Genomic DNA, 13,201 nt, shown 5'->3' with positions numbered 1-13,201 from the left:
TACATTAACCCGTGCGTGTGTGTATTTCTGGGGGAGAATGTCTGAGAGTACACAAAGCGATAAAGTCACAATTTAGCAAACAGCAAACACCTGTCGGCCGTCGGCCAACCCTGGTGGGGGTGCCGCAGTCAGCAGATGGTCACGCTTACGGCGCAATCTCAGAACACCAGTTTCTCTTCACTGATCCTCACAGAAGCCCTGTCATACGCCCTCCCCCGCTGATCGCAGGGTAGTTCTGGATGGCATGCCTCCTTAAGTATTCACCTAGTAAGAGGACCTATCAGTTGAATTGGTAAGCAACTGCAGGAAGAAACATCCTCTGTTCCAGACCACTGTGACAGGGTCACAACAATGACCTGGTACAGGCTCTGGGCTCAGTACAGTGGTGGGGAATCCAGTACTGTGATCTTGTGGAACTGCTACCTTTGAGACTCTGTGCAGTGCTTTGATAAATTCAAACTTCTAGCTGAGTCCTAAAGTTTGTACCTGAGAGATAGCATCTGTTCTACTCAGACGTCAACCAAATGCTACCTTCTGCATTTTGTCACAAGGGCATGGGGAAAAGTTGCAGAAAAGAAAACCAACTTATACTTGAATTAGACATACTGGAGAAGGAAACGGAACGTGACTGCAGAAGTTGAGGAGCGGAGTCTTAGGAGAGGCGCGGGGGGGGGGGCTCGATAGGCAGAAGTCTGTGCAGGTCTTTCTCTGGTGGCCTGGCATTTGCTAAGATGACATGTGAAGGTGGCTGAGTGTCTGCCACATGAGTCTGGGCTTAGAGACATCGGGGACACAGAACCCCTGGGGACAGAACGTGAGGCCTCCAGCAGCTGTGGAGGTCAGTGCCAGCTAAGCATGGTGGGACACAGCGTGGGACATCAGGCTGCCATGGGGGACCGTGGCCAGAGCGCGCCTGACCTGCCAGCCACGCATGGCCTGTATCTACTGCGAGGGTGAAGGCCATGAATAACTTACTTAGTTGTCTGATCTTTTCCAATGGAGTCTAAGGGCTGACATATCTAGTTATATTGTTTAAAAACTGTGGGGCTTCTGTTAAGGGTTATAATTCAGTAAGGATCCGCCGGGGTGCCGGATAGAAGTGGCCCTGGCCTTGCTAGGGCGCAGCGGCGTTTGAGTGAAGGGCGCAGGAGCACAAGGCTGCCCTGGGTTGCTGGCCGGCCGGCGGAGCCGCTTAGTGGGCGGATTAAGTTTTCCATGTTCAGGAGACAGACACCAGGAGCAGATGTCCGGCCGTGAGACAGCCATGTGCACTGCAGAGCGAGATCCGGGCTGGGGTTGGCGGACACCGGCCAGAAGATGTTTAAAGACCCCAGAAGAGATGAAGCCACGTGGAGAGACGCGGCCCAGAACGGGATCCTCGGCCACTCCAGGCCTCGGGGGAGCGCCAGCCAGTGGAGAAGCACGGCTGCGGCCACTACGGAAAGTCAAGAGACACGATGCGCTAGCAGCGGAGTGCGGAGAACAACGTGCTTGCACAGACAGCACCAGCACCTGCTGCAGGCCACGTCGAGGTTAAGATGAGGACAAAGGATGAGTGGGACTCACCGACCTGGAAGCCGTCATGAACCTCCAAGGGTAGTGGGGATCCCAGCATCCTTTCCCAGGAGGAAAGGTAAACAGGAGGCGAGAACTCAGCTCCTGCTGAGAGAGGCGCTACAAAGGACAGTTGCTGAGGGGCCAGGGATGCTGAGAAGCTGGCGGGCTGTGGCAAGGGTTCAAGGTGAGCCGTTCTTGAAGGCTTGCTGTGTGTAGTTAGGGGTCACTGCGGCCAGCCTGAGAGAGGTACTGCTGATTCTGGAAAGAGGCAGCACAACTGAAGAAGGAAAGCCCCCCAGAAGAGAAAGGAGGTGGGACTTGGTTCCCAGGGGCACAGAAGTTGACAGGCTTAGGCACTTGTGGTGCTTTAAACTCGCTTCTGATAGCTTTTGGCTTTTGTAATGAAGGAGGAGGTGAGAGCGTACGGAGGAGGACGGAGAGGGCGACAGAGGTTGTCTGAGGTGGGAGAGCTGATTTCCCAGGGGAGCGGCTGCAGGAGAGCTTCACATTTCAACCCCCCTTGAGATTTGTGGCAACCAATTTGAAGTCAAACCACTTTAGCACACTAATGTGTGTATCAAACGCTATTGTGATTACTTATCCCCTTGTCAGTAACTTCCACCAGAACATAAATTAGTTGAGAGACAAAATCCTAAACTGTTCCCTGTTGATTTCTGCGGTGCCTTGGAGTGAGCAGGGAATTCTCGGCCCAGTGGCCCATTGGAAGTAGAACGGTCTTTGACCTGTTTGGTAAAGCAGTAGACATTAGCAGTCCTTTAGGCGGTCACCCCACTCATTTTAGGTCAGCACCAACTTGGTAAAATATAAGACTCCATAGCATTTGAAAAACAATACTGTTTAAAGTAGTGATCCTGTCTGATCAATCTGAAACAAGACATCTAAGTAGTCAGAAAGTACTGAAAAGACAATCCTTAAGGAATACAGATTGCCTCAAGATCCAGCTGCCAAATGTAAAGCAAATGCTTCTGGTGGGCTGTAGGCTTGGAACAAGATGCACCATGGAGAGAAAGCACCCTGGGCGTCTACAGTGGCTGGCCAGAACCTCCTCTTCATTTGGCATCAATTAATGCCCATGGCTGACATAAGATTATGGTTGACTATCCTGCATGCCATGGATTTCTTTCTTTCTTTCCTTCCTTCCTTCCTTCCTTCCTTCCTTCCTTCCTTCCTTCCTTTCTTCCTTCTTTCTGTTCCCTGGTACACTCCAGGCACACTGGACCACCCTCATCACAGAGAACTTACACTTGCCCATGATAGGACTGAATTCCTTTCCCCTGCCTTCCCTTCAACCTCTCCTCCCTTGTTTCCATTTTTTTTCTTCTTTTCTCTTACTTTCTTATTAGAAATAATTTCTACCTTTACAAAATTTTGTTTTTGTTTTGCAGAACCAGGGAATGAACTAGGCCCTTGTGCTTGCCAGGTAAGCGCTTATTCTACTGAGCCATCTCCCCAGGCCCAGAATTTTGAAAAGTGGCAGGAGACACACACCCTCCTCCAGATCCACCCATTTCACTTCCTCCCACCCTTTGCCTTCGATTGCTTGAGCCTTCCCCGCCATCGCAGTTTCCCCACCATGGGCCATCCCGCTCACCCTCTCTCGGGACCAAGGCGAGGTCGCCAGCAGCCCTGGCCCTCCATGCCGAGGCACTCACCATCCTCAGGCCCTTGTTTGTACTCTTTGTCCTCCATCACTTCATAGTCGAAGCCGAGCAGGTCGATGGGAATCGTGTGCCTCCTGGCATAGTTCTGCTGGGCGCCAGTCAGGAAGGCTTGAGTGAAGAAGAAGCCGGACAGCCAGAAGACGGGGGGCGGCCCTGCTTCGTACCATTGCTGGGGTCAGAACACAGGCGCAGTTAGAGCCTCTGGTGTCAGAACCCAGCTCTCCCAAGGGGACAGTCCCCAGACGTGGTCATCCTGTAGGGAACTAGTGAATGTGCTGTGAGGAACGAGAAGCCTTACCCCCAGCCTTGCAAAAACACCCAGGAACATTTTCAGGGTTTGTTCCCCTCTCAACTTCACACCCGTTTAGGATTAACACATGGACGGATGCACACGGAGGGGTCTGTGGTTTCTTCAGACCCTCTCCAGGCCATAGCCCCACCAGGGGGCACTGTGGCAGTCTGTCACCATGCAGAGGTGAGCAGAAGATGTCCCCACAAACGCTGCTCATGTGGGAGCTGTTCTCAATTTTTTTCTCTCTAATTAATTATTAGCACCCTATACAATATTCTTCTGGAAATTTTTCCTCCTTCCTTACCAAAATACAATGAAAGCCAACACTAGGAAACATAATACTGCACAAGAACTTCTGAAACAAGCAGGGTAGTGAGAGCATAAGAGTTTAGAAATAGCAAAGGATCTTTCATTACCTATTTGACAAATATTTTAATCATGAGCTAGGTAAGTAGGGAAAGGTATGGGAACTGGGAGAAATGCACTTGAAACATTGTTCCCTAAGAGCCCACGCAGAAAGGCAGAAAGAGCCTCCTCTTTCAGCAATGAACTTATGCCCTTGGGGTTCTAATCTCATGCAAGAGAAGGCCTGTATGATGAAAAAGGTGGTTAGTCATCTTATTGGGCAGCGATTCCTGCTCAGTTGGAGTCTTACAAGAGGTCCTAGGAAACTGCTGGGCTCACAGCAGATGCGACTGCTACTAGGAGCACAGCTGAGCGCCAGCACTGCTAGGGACAGAGGAGGCAGGCTTGTGGCCATTCAGCAGTCCTGCAGCTGGTCATGGAAGTCGCTTCCATCTCTGGCAGAAGTAGGTGTCTAGAAGGTGGCACTAAGATATCAGTCCACGTTGCTGGTAGCCCATGTAGCCTTCTAGGATACGTGGCTATGGTTGTTTATGTTAATGCTATTTAATTGAAATTGAGTATGCCAAATGTTCCCTCCCTTCAGGTGTCAGCAACTTGAAGGTCTGACTTCACCAAACATGAGCACCTGCTCCTACAGGTTTTAGGCAGAATCTCTACCGCCCATAAGTCTCCTGCTGTGCCCAGGAGGTGGGACTTCCGGTCATAGCCCGGTTGCCTAGTTACTCGCGCCTTTTTACCCGCTGACGTCATTTCCCTGCGCCTCCACTATATATACCCAGCACCTCCCCTGAATAAACGGGCCTTGATCAGAATCCTGTCTTGTCTCTATTTCTCGCGTCTCCTTTCGTTTGTCCCCTCCTCAATTCCCCGCTCCTCTCCCAGGTGACCTTCGTTGACTGACCCGCTGGTTTGGGACACTTGGGACGAAAAAGGAAGCCAGAGGACACATAGCAAGATGCACTCATTTTGGATGCAATTACCTGCAGGAATTTGAGTCTTGAAAGGAAGTCGTTCACGTAGCTGCCCAGGGGTTTGAGGCTCGGGTAGGATTTCCCCATCCACATCCCTGGAATCTTGACATTCAGGATGCTGCTCACCACTTCTTCAAGGTCTGTAGACATCACCACGAGCCCCTGCGGGACATGTCGTGCGCGTTAGCACGACGGCATAGCTATGAGCCGCGCGCTCCTCAGGCGCTCTTCACGACTGCCCTTGCGCACACAAAGTGCAGGTGTTTCCTTTCTTCACTGCGGACACACCGAGCCTCTGAACTGTGCCTCAGAAAATACACAGGTGCCACTGGCCACATCGTAATGGGATGTTTAGTCAGCACTTGGCTACTCGCTGCTAAGCCACAGTCTGCCTTCACTTACGTGTCTTCCAAGTGGATGAGAAATGTATTTCCAGTCTGCCTCTGTAAAGCCGCGGCGATGACTACAAGATTAGACAAATTACATGAAATGCTTTGAAAGGTGAAAGCACTCTGAAATTTAATCGAGAAGGCTAGGGGACCGTATTCTGCTGTGAATCACTGGGGCCTACACTGAAATTTTATGGTGTTACAAATGGGATCAATTGTGATCATTTCTGTTTTTCCTATAATCAAAAATATTATTTGAGTTGACATGTGAAGATTTGTGAGTAAATTTTATGAACTAAGGATGCACATGTTTTGTCTTCTTTTCAGAACAACAGAGCAGTAGTAAAGGCAGATCTCTAAAGGCGTGGCCAGTGATGCCAGCCTTTTGGGATGTGCACCCAAAGTGCAGCCCAAAGCCCACGCATTTACCACAAAGCACCCACCCTGCAATTAAACCTGAACACTGAGGTTTTCACTTAAGAAAAAGCAGCTTAGAAAGACATGTGTGCCATAAGGTCACCACCACCAGGCTGAGCCACAAATGCAGAAAATGAATAGGGGAAGGGACAATGAGTGACCACACAACTTTGGGAGTTAGAAGGCACGTGGACCGGTAGAGAGGAGAGCCCAGAACCAGCTGGAAGATCACAGAGCACTCCTAAAAAGTCGACAGCCTAAACTACAGCCTAAACTACGTCCGGTCCGAAAGGAGAGGGGTTTTCAATGAAAGAGTTTTGGGACCCAGTTACAAAGTAAACTCTTAGACCATCTCCCCAGAAAGTGCACACCAGGCATTCCAGTGGGACTTAGCAGAGTAAACACAAAGCTTCCTGGACCAGGAGCTGCCCGGAGCAGTGTCTGTCCAGGCACCAGCTGACTCCAGGGATATTCAGTGAAAGGATGCCCACCGCACGTCGAGGCCCACATGGCTGCTTGCTCCCTGCGGCTCCCAGAGGGCCACAGCCTCTGGCTTGCCCCCAGGAAGAGGCAGGAACAGCCCAGGTGAGGTGCATTGCGGTCCTGAGTGTGTCTTAGCAGCACTGTCCTGCCAGGTTACCATACAGTGACACTACAACTGTCACCAACCACCAGCCACGTCACAGGGCTCGCTGCATGCAACCATTTCCCGCCCGTAAATAAGAGGTGGAGGAGACTCCAGTGTGAAGGAACGGTTACCAATTAAGCCTTGGCTTTTCAACTCAAAAAGGACTACAGCTTTACGTTTTCATAATATTTGCTCCAATGTTTCTCAAATAATTTCTCAAACATATCTGCATCATTTACATTTTTATTTTCATTTTTTAATGTATTTAGTACAGGGTGTATAGGGTCTCACTACACAGATCGGATTCACAGTGATTCTTCTGTGTTCAGCCTCGCAAGCGCTGGGATTACAGGCGCACGCCAGTCTCAATTGCTGTCTCAGCACAACCCAGGGGCAGTACCAGCATGGCTCACTGGGGATCGAACCCTGGCCACTGCGCTCTGCCTTAGCAGGCACTGTAGTCTGCTGGGCTATCTGGCTGGCCCTTGAGATATCCTGAGGCTGGGCACAGGTCTAAACATGAAATTCACTTGTTTCGGTCGCCTCACCCACCCAGCCTGAAGCTCATTGTGCGCGGTGCTGTAGGCACCTTTGCTGGTCAGTGAGGCTGCGCGGGGAACCCTCCGCCTGTGGGATCTTTCACTTGGCAGTGAAAAAGGTTTGGATTTTGGAACATCTCAGGTTTTAATTTTTCATTAGTATTTCTACTTTAAAAAAAATTAAGTTTATCGGTTACTTATAGATACGATGATCACGCCCATCTTAGGGAGTGTGCGCCTGACCGTGGTACACACTGTGAGTCTTGCTTTTTTCTGTTCCCCTCCCTTCCCTTCAGCTTCTCTTCCCTCACTTTTTTTTTTTTTGACCGGGGGTTTGACTTCGGGCCTTTGGGTTTGCTGGGCAGGCCTTTTTTTTCTTGGTTCTTTTCCCCGGCCCCCAAACAGTGGTTAGCTGCCACGAAGTAGGTGGCAATTCCTTAACCGCATGCCGTGCTGTTGGCCCCAAGGGCCTCTTCCATCCTTGTCACGGGGAGTGCTAACCCTTCTCCTGCCATACTGCACTCCCTGTTTATCTTGCTTCCATTTTATCTCTTCCCTCCCTCCCTTCTCCTCTTCTCTCCCTAGTTCCCACTGGAACACTGTCTTCCTATTTCCCAACAACTATTGCACATTTTGGTCTTTATTCACACCTTGATTTCTCATACCAGATGAACAGTATGATGCTTACACTTGTGTGTCTGATTTATTGGACTTCAGGTACGCCCTCAAGGTGCACCTATATTGCTAGAGACGGTTTGAGTGTATCCTTCTTTATGGCTGAGTAGTACTCCATTGCATGAAAAATCTCACGTCGTCTTTATCCACTCCTCAGTTGGTGGGCACTGGAACTGTGTCCAAGATGTAGTTACTACCATTTGTGCCATCAGACATGTTGGTGTGCATAAATTGCTGTAGTATGACGCTCTTAATTCTTTCAAGAAGATACCAAGAAAGGGCATAGCGGGGCCAAATGGGATGTCTAGTCCTAGTTCTCCAAGCAGTCTCCACACTGACTTCCCCAGCAGCTGCACAGCCTGCACTCCCACCAGCAGCGGGGGAGGGCTCCTTTTCCCCCACAGCCTCTCCAGCATGTGAGTGGTTGATTTCTGGATGGCAGCCGTTCTTTCTGAGGTAGATGGAATCTCAGTGTTGTTTAAATCTGTGTCTCTTGAATGATCAATGATGCTGAGCAGTTTTTATACATTTATTTGCTGTTTCTACTTCTTCATCTGAGAAGTGTGTAGATGCCCATTTTGGATTAGGTCTTTACATTTTAAGGGGGGGGGTCTAATTTTTTTTCAGTCCTTTATATATTATGGATATTAGTTCTTCATCTGTTGACTAGATGATCAAAATTTTTCCCACACTGTTGATAGTTTCTTTTCTTTTCATGTATCTAGTACACGGTCTCCGGGGTCTCACTACATAGATTGGACTTGTAGTGAGCCTCCTGTTTTCAGCCTCCCAAGCTCTGGGATTACAGGCAGGCACCACTGCACCCAGCTCAGCTGCTCTCTCAGTGCCCCGGAGGTAGGGCCGGCACAGCCTGGCACACTGGGAATTGAACCCCGGGCCTGCATCTGCCTATGCAGGCACTTTAATGTGCTGAGCTCTCTGGCCAGCCCTGTTGGTAGTTTCTTTTGCTGTGTAAAAGCTTTTTAGTAAGATAAGATCCTAGTTAATTCTTTGTAATATTTCCAACTCAGAGTTTTGTTCATAAAGTCTCTGCCTACGCCAATGTCTTCAAGAGTTCTACCTATTCTCTCTTCTTGTATATTTAGTATTTGTTATAATATTTCAGTCTTTGATCCATTTTGATTTTAGTTTAGTGCCTGGTGAGAGACACGGTCGAGCTCTAGTCCCTGGAATGAGGAAAAGCCCGCTTCTCCAGTACCACTGATTGGAGAGGCCATCTTTCTTCCAGTGAAAGTGCTCGGCTTCTCTGTCAAAGACAAGGCGGCTGAGTGTGTCTCCAGTTGTTTCCGCATCTTCTAATCGGTTCCACTGATCTTTTGGTCTTTTTTTGCCAGTGCCATGCTGTTTTTATCACAGTAGCCTTGTAGTACAGTTTCAAGTCATGGACTATGACATCTTTTGCCTTGCTTTGCCTTTGTTGCCCAGAATATTTTTATTTATTTATTTATTTATTTATTTGTTGTTGCCCAGAATTGCTTTTGCTATTTTAGGTCTCTTCTGGTTCCAAATGAATTTTAGGATTCTTGGTCACTTTTATTTGCCTTTTAAGAAGGACTACTGCTGGGGCTATAGCTCTGAGGCATAAGCGCCTGCCTGGCAAGCACGAGGTCCTGAGTTTGATTCCTGGCACCAAAAATAAATAAATAAATGAAATACTACTTAGCTTTAAAATATTTTTTTTCCCAAATTGGAGAAATACGAGGAGAATGATGAAAGAAGATGACAAAAAAGGCAATTGTAAGTCGCTCCTGAGTCAGGTGGCCAGGTTACTCGGTGCTTCCAGGTAATGCATGCTCATCAGCACTGCCAAAACACCGCACACCTCCTTCCTACATGAATCCATTAGCCGCAGGCTGACACTGCCCCCGAGCGCACCGTGCCGCTCGGGCTCTAGAGCACGGTGTATCTAATGGACTCTTAAGTCTCTGTGGAGTCTCTCAGGCATTTTAAACTAATCTAGCCAAAACTCTTGGGCTTCTCCTTTAAATTCACTCCTTCTCCAGAACTTTTGCTTGCTTAGGCCAGAGTTGAGGTGTCACCGTGTCTCCCACAACTGTCACCGGCAGACTCTTTGGGAACCAGGCACACACAGCCACTGCTGGCCTGCATGAGTGACAGGCCAGGTAGGTGGCTTCACTCACTCACTGTCTCAACACCTCCTGTCCCCATTAATCCTTTCGGTGTGGTCAGCATGAACATTTGAAAGGTAAAGCAGACCACCTCACCGCTCTGAAGCTTTCCCCTTACCTTTGGGTTTTAAAACATAATCCGAATCCCACCAGGGCTGGTGCTGCTGTCCTGACTGAGTCCCTGGTTCCTGCCCAGGTCTCTGGGCTCCTCCCTGGCTCCTACCTGTTAGAGCTCTGTCCCCAGTGCTCTTCCTGCACAGCTGTGTGGCTTCCCCCTCTGCTGTCACTTAGGCCTTTCTTCCTGGCCAGCTTCTCAGAGCAGCCCCACTGAAAGAGCCTCTCTCCCCTGTCTCTGCCCTTGACCCTGTTGACTTTGCTTCCCATGGGCCATTTCATGTCCCCACACTGCCCTAGAGCTGGTTCAGGGCCAGAGCTCTAAGCTCACACCCTGTAGTTACCTGTTTCTTAACTACTGCCACTAGAATTCTGGAAGCTCCTCAAGGACAGGGATAGTTTTCTGCCCCTGGATCCAGGGACAGAGTCTGCACACATCTGCGCCTGAGGGGTACCTGCTCCATAGATGGACGGTACTCCCGACCCCATGATTCTGACATGCCAGGAGTCACCTCACCTTGATGGCTTTCTGAATGTTAATGCACGAGTCTCTGATGGTTGTGAGCAGCTTGTTGAACCGCCCCATCTCCTGGACCAGCACGGTGTTCATGCTCTGATTGTACGTCGTCGGGTACCTCCTCATTGCGGCCTCAATGTCAAAGTTGTTGGGAAGTTTACCCAGGATGTCACTGGCCACTTCGTTCACGACTTCTTCTGATGACTTTGCCCCCGTACCTGCAGAACGAGACTAGAGAATCCAAGCTATCACTCAGAAAGGTCTAGGACGAGATGGCAAGGGAAATCCTAGGGCCTCTGAAGCACTGTTAGAATGGACACCATCCTGCTACTTTACTTATGGCTCATCTCCATGCAGATTTATTAAATAATGATAACAGCAGGTTCAGTGGTGAGGAGGTTTGGAGGCTGCCCAGGAGGAGCAGGAGCCAAAGAAGGCGCCACTCGGGAGGCATGAAACCCAGGAGAAAGCTGGCCCCAAATGTGCCTGCTAATAGCTTGGGTGCCCAGCGGTGGCCAAGAGCACAGGTGGGGCTTTCTCCTTGAATCCATGGGGCAGAGAAAATCAGCTTAGCTCCTTCATGCAGCTGGAAGAGTGACAGAAAAGTTACGGACTTTGGTGACTCATGCCACAAGCCTGGAAGGAGCATTTCCATTCCACTTTCGGTTTTTGTTTATAGTAGCGCTGTGTAAGCAAATCTATGCTTTCTGAAAAACCTCATCAACTCTTGAAAAACAAAGGAGTGTGTGTGTTTCAGGTTTCGATAAACCCACAGACCCCGTGGGTGTCCTGTTTCCACATTACTGCATGGCCCTGTGTTTATGTTTCTGAAGATTTACTGAGTCGTGTTTCTCATACGCTTTTATACCCTCCAGGCAATGACTGATTTTGGTGCTACTAGTGTGTGCGTGGATGTAAAGGGCTTTTTTGCATCATTAGAAAATACCACCATGGAGGGGACTAGAAAACACTTGTGTCACTAGAGCACAGCGCCCCCAGAGTCCTGCTTTCTTGGCACCTTTGCTGTTTGTCTCCTAGGTCCAGCCCCAGTTTTAGACTCTAGAAAAAGTGAACAGGACAGCAGATCAGGGCCCAGGTCCTGGAGCCACCACGAGAACAGCTTGCCAGGCCTTGGGTCCCGGCTCCCCACTGGGACTTAACATTTCGTGCCTGCTTTCTAGCTGTAAGATGGGGGTTCAGAAGACTTCCACCCTCGGAGGGCTGTTAGGGGTTATCAGTGGGGTACACACACAGGGATGCTGCAGATACTCAGTACTGCTGCGAATGTGTTAACCGATACCCGCTTTGCCCAGAGATGCCACACAAACAGCAGTGAGAATTGGGCTGCTGGGATGACGTGCTGGGCTGCACACCCAGCCTAGCGTATTGTGGTTTCTTCTGGTCACTACGGCAACTTCAGCTGTGTGGTTTCCTTTGTTTTGACAGGTCGGCAGGTCCTCTTGAGGGACGCCCGCGTGAGGACAGTGCCGCCCAGAAGCCCCGCCCACTCCACCCTCCCACGCTTGTTACTCTTGCTGTGCTACTGTTAGTGGCTCATGCTTCAGATGTGATGTAATCTCACAAAATGTTAGTGTGTGAGGGACTGTGTCTATGTAAGCTAAAATCATTACGGAATGGCTTCTAAAGAGGAGTCACTAAAATCAGTGGTCGTTCAATTAGTAAGAGACTGGAAAATAAAAAGGAGTCAAATCCTAGATGGATTCTATTTCCTTAGTATTTTTAAATTCTTTTTTCCACTTTAAAGAGATTAGAAGGACGTTATGTTCAATGTACTGGGGGAGTGGTTTACACAAGGAAGATGATTCTGGAATTCCTAGAAGGGCAGAAATATTCAAAGAAAAGTCTTGGTTCCGAAACAGAAGATTAGTGGGAAAAACCCCATCTGCCCATGTACTCTGTTTAAAGTCGTATTTCAGGGATGTATTAGGCGTGCTACATGGAGTGATTAAAAAGTGTATTACAACGAAAGACAGGGTGCCACTAATCCCCCCTAAAATACTGCTCATTGATTTGAGTGTATTTTCCAAAGCAGTTCTGGAAGTTTTCTTTTCTAGCATCTGACTGGGCTGTCGCGGCCGCTTCAGTGTCTTGAGTCAACTTAAAATGTTCACCTATCATGGTCCTTTGGACTCTGGGGAGGAGCCAGCAGCCACACCAGCCAGACCTCGTGAGTCAGGTGGCTGAGGACACAGCATCTGCTTCACGCTCTGCCTTTCCTCGGATGGTGCCTGGCAGCGGCAGCGTGCACGTCTCTGACCACATCTCATAAAGGCACTGTTAAAAGAGCACTCCAGAGCTGCTTCGGAACTCGGCCAGAACAGTGGGATGAGGGTGTGTGACGTGAGGGGAGGGCTGTGGGGGGCTCACGGGGGTGCACCCTGCACCGTGACCCTGCACTGGATCGCACCTCGGACGCACCTCTGCTCTCCATCCAAGTGCCCCTGTGCCGCACCAACCTCAAGCCTGGGCACCTGGTGGGCCCTGCGCACGCCACACACCTGTGTGAGAAGAATGTTGTCAAACAGCAGCTGCGTCTCCGCCTGGTCTTTCGTGATGTCCGCGTTGGCATTCATCCCAAAGACCTCTGGTGCGGGCATCAGCGGCAGGGTCTTGGTGTAGTCGATGTAGCTCTTGTGCTGCAAAGACAAAGGGGGACACGGGGCTGAGGGTTGGTGACACTGTAGGATTCACCCCAAGAAGAGAGCTCTGCAGCTGCACACCGGAGGGCTTTCATCCTCTGGAGGCCAGGGACGAAGTTTCAAAAGCAATCTGGGCACATTTTGAGAGTAAGGGATGTGTGACACTCAGTTGGAATAGGTTTTCTGGTAGCATGGGGAAAGGAATTCTGGTAGCCAAATTCAGAGCTTTCTTTGAGGAAATGCT

General features: G+C 49.7%; 1 protein-coding gene and 1 non-coding gene across 4 annotated transcripts in view; both read right to left on the bottom strand.

Moving 5' to 3' along the window:
• Positions 1-13,201, bottom strand: part of Dnah7 (dynein axonemal heavy chain 7) — a 268,173-nt gene that overhangs the window by 10,393 nt on the left and 244,579 nt on the right. For all 3 annotated transcript variants that reach the window (XM_023712349.1, XM_023712350.1, XM_023712351.1), the window contains 4 exons: positions 12,817-12,954; positions 10,298-10,528; positions 4,878-5,030; positions 3,231-3,408 (listed from right to left, as the gene is read on the bottom strand). In XM_023712349.1, coding sequence (XP_023568117.1) covers positions 3,231-3,408; positions 4,878-5,030; positions 10,298-10,528; positions 12,817-12,954 — 700 coding nt within the window. The remainder of the gene's footprint in view (positions 1-3,230; positions 3,409-4,877; positions 5,031-10,297; positions 10,529-12,816; positions 12,955-13,201) is intronic.
• LOC111816052 lies at positions 7,241-7,363 on the bottom strand. Its single transcript, XR_002820588.1, has one exon. It is a non-coding gene; the product is annotated as a U6atac minor spliceosomal RNA (small nuclear RNA).

This window comes from Octodon degus, unplaced genomic scaffold (genome assembly GCF_000260255.1).
Source record: "Octodon degus isolate 3935 unplaced genomic scaffold, OctDeg1.0 scaffold00025, whole genome shotgun sequence".
In the NCBI taxonomy this organism is placed as follows: domain Eukaryota; kingdom Metazoa; phylum Chordata; class Mammalia; order Rodentia; family Octodontidae; genus Octodon; species Octodon degus.
This window is presented reverse-complemented; position numbering and strand designations above follow the sequence as displayed.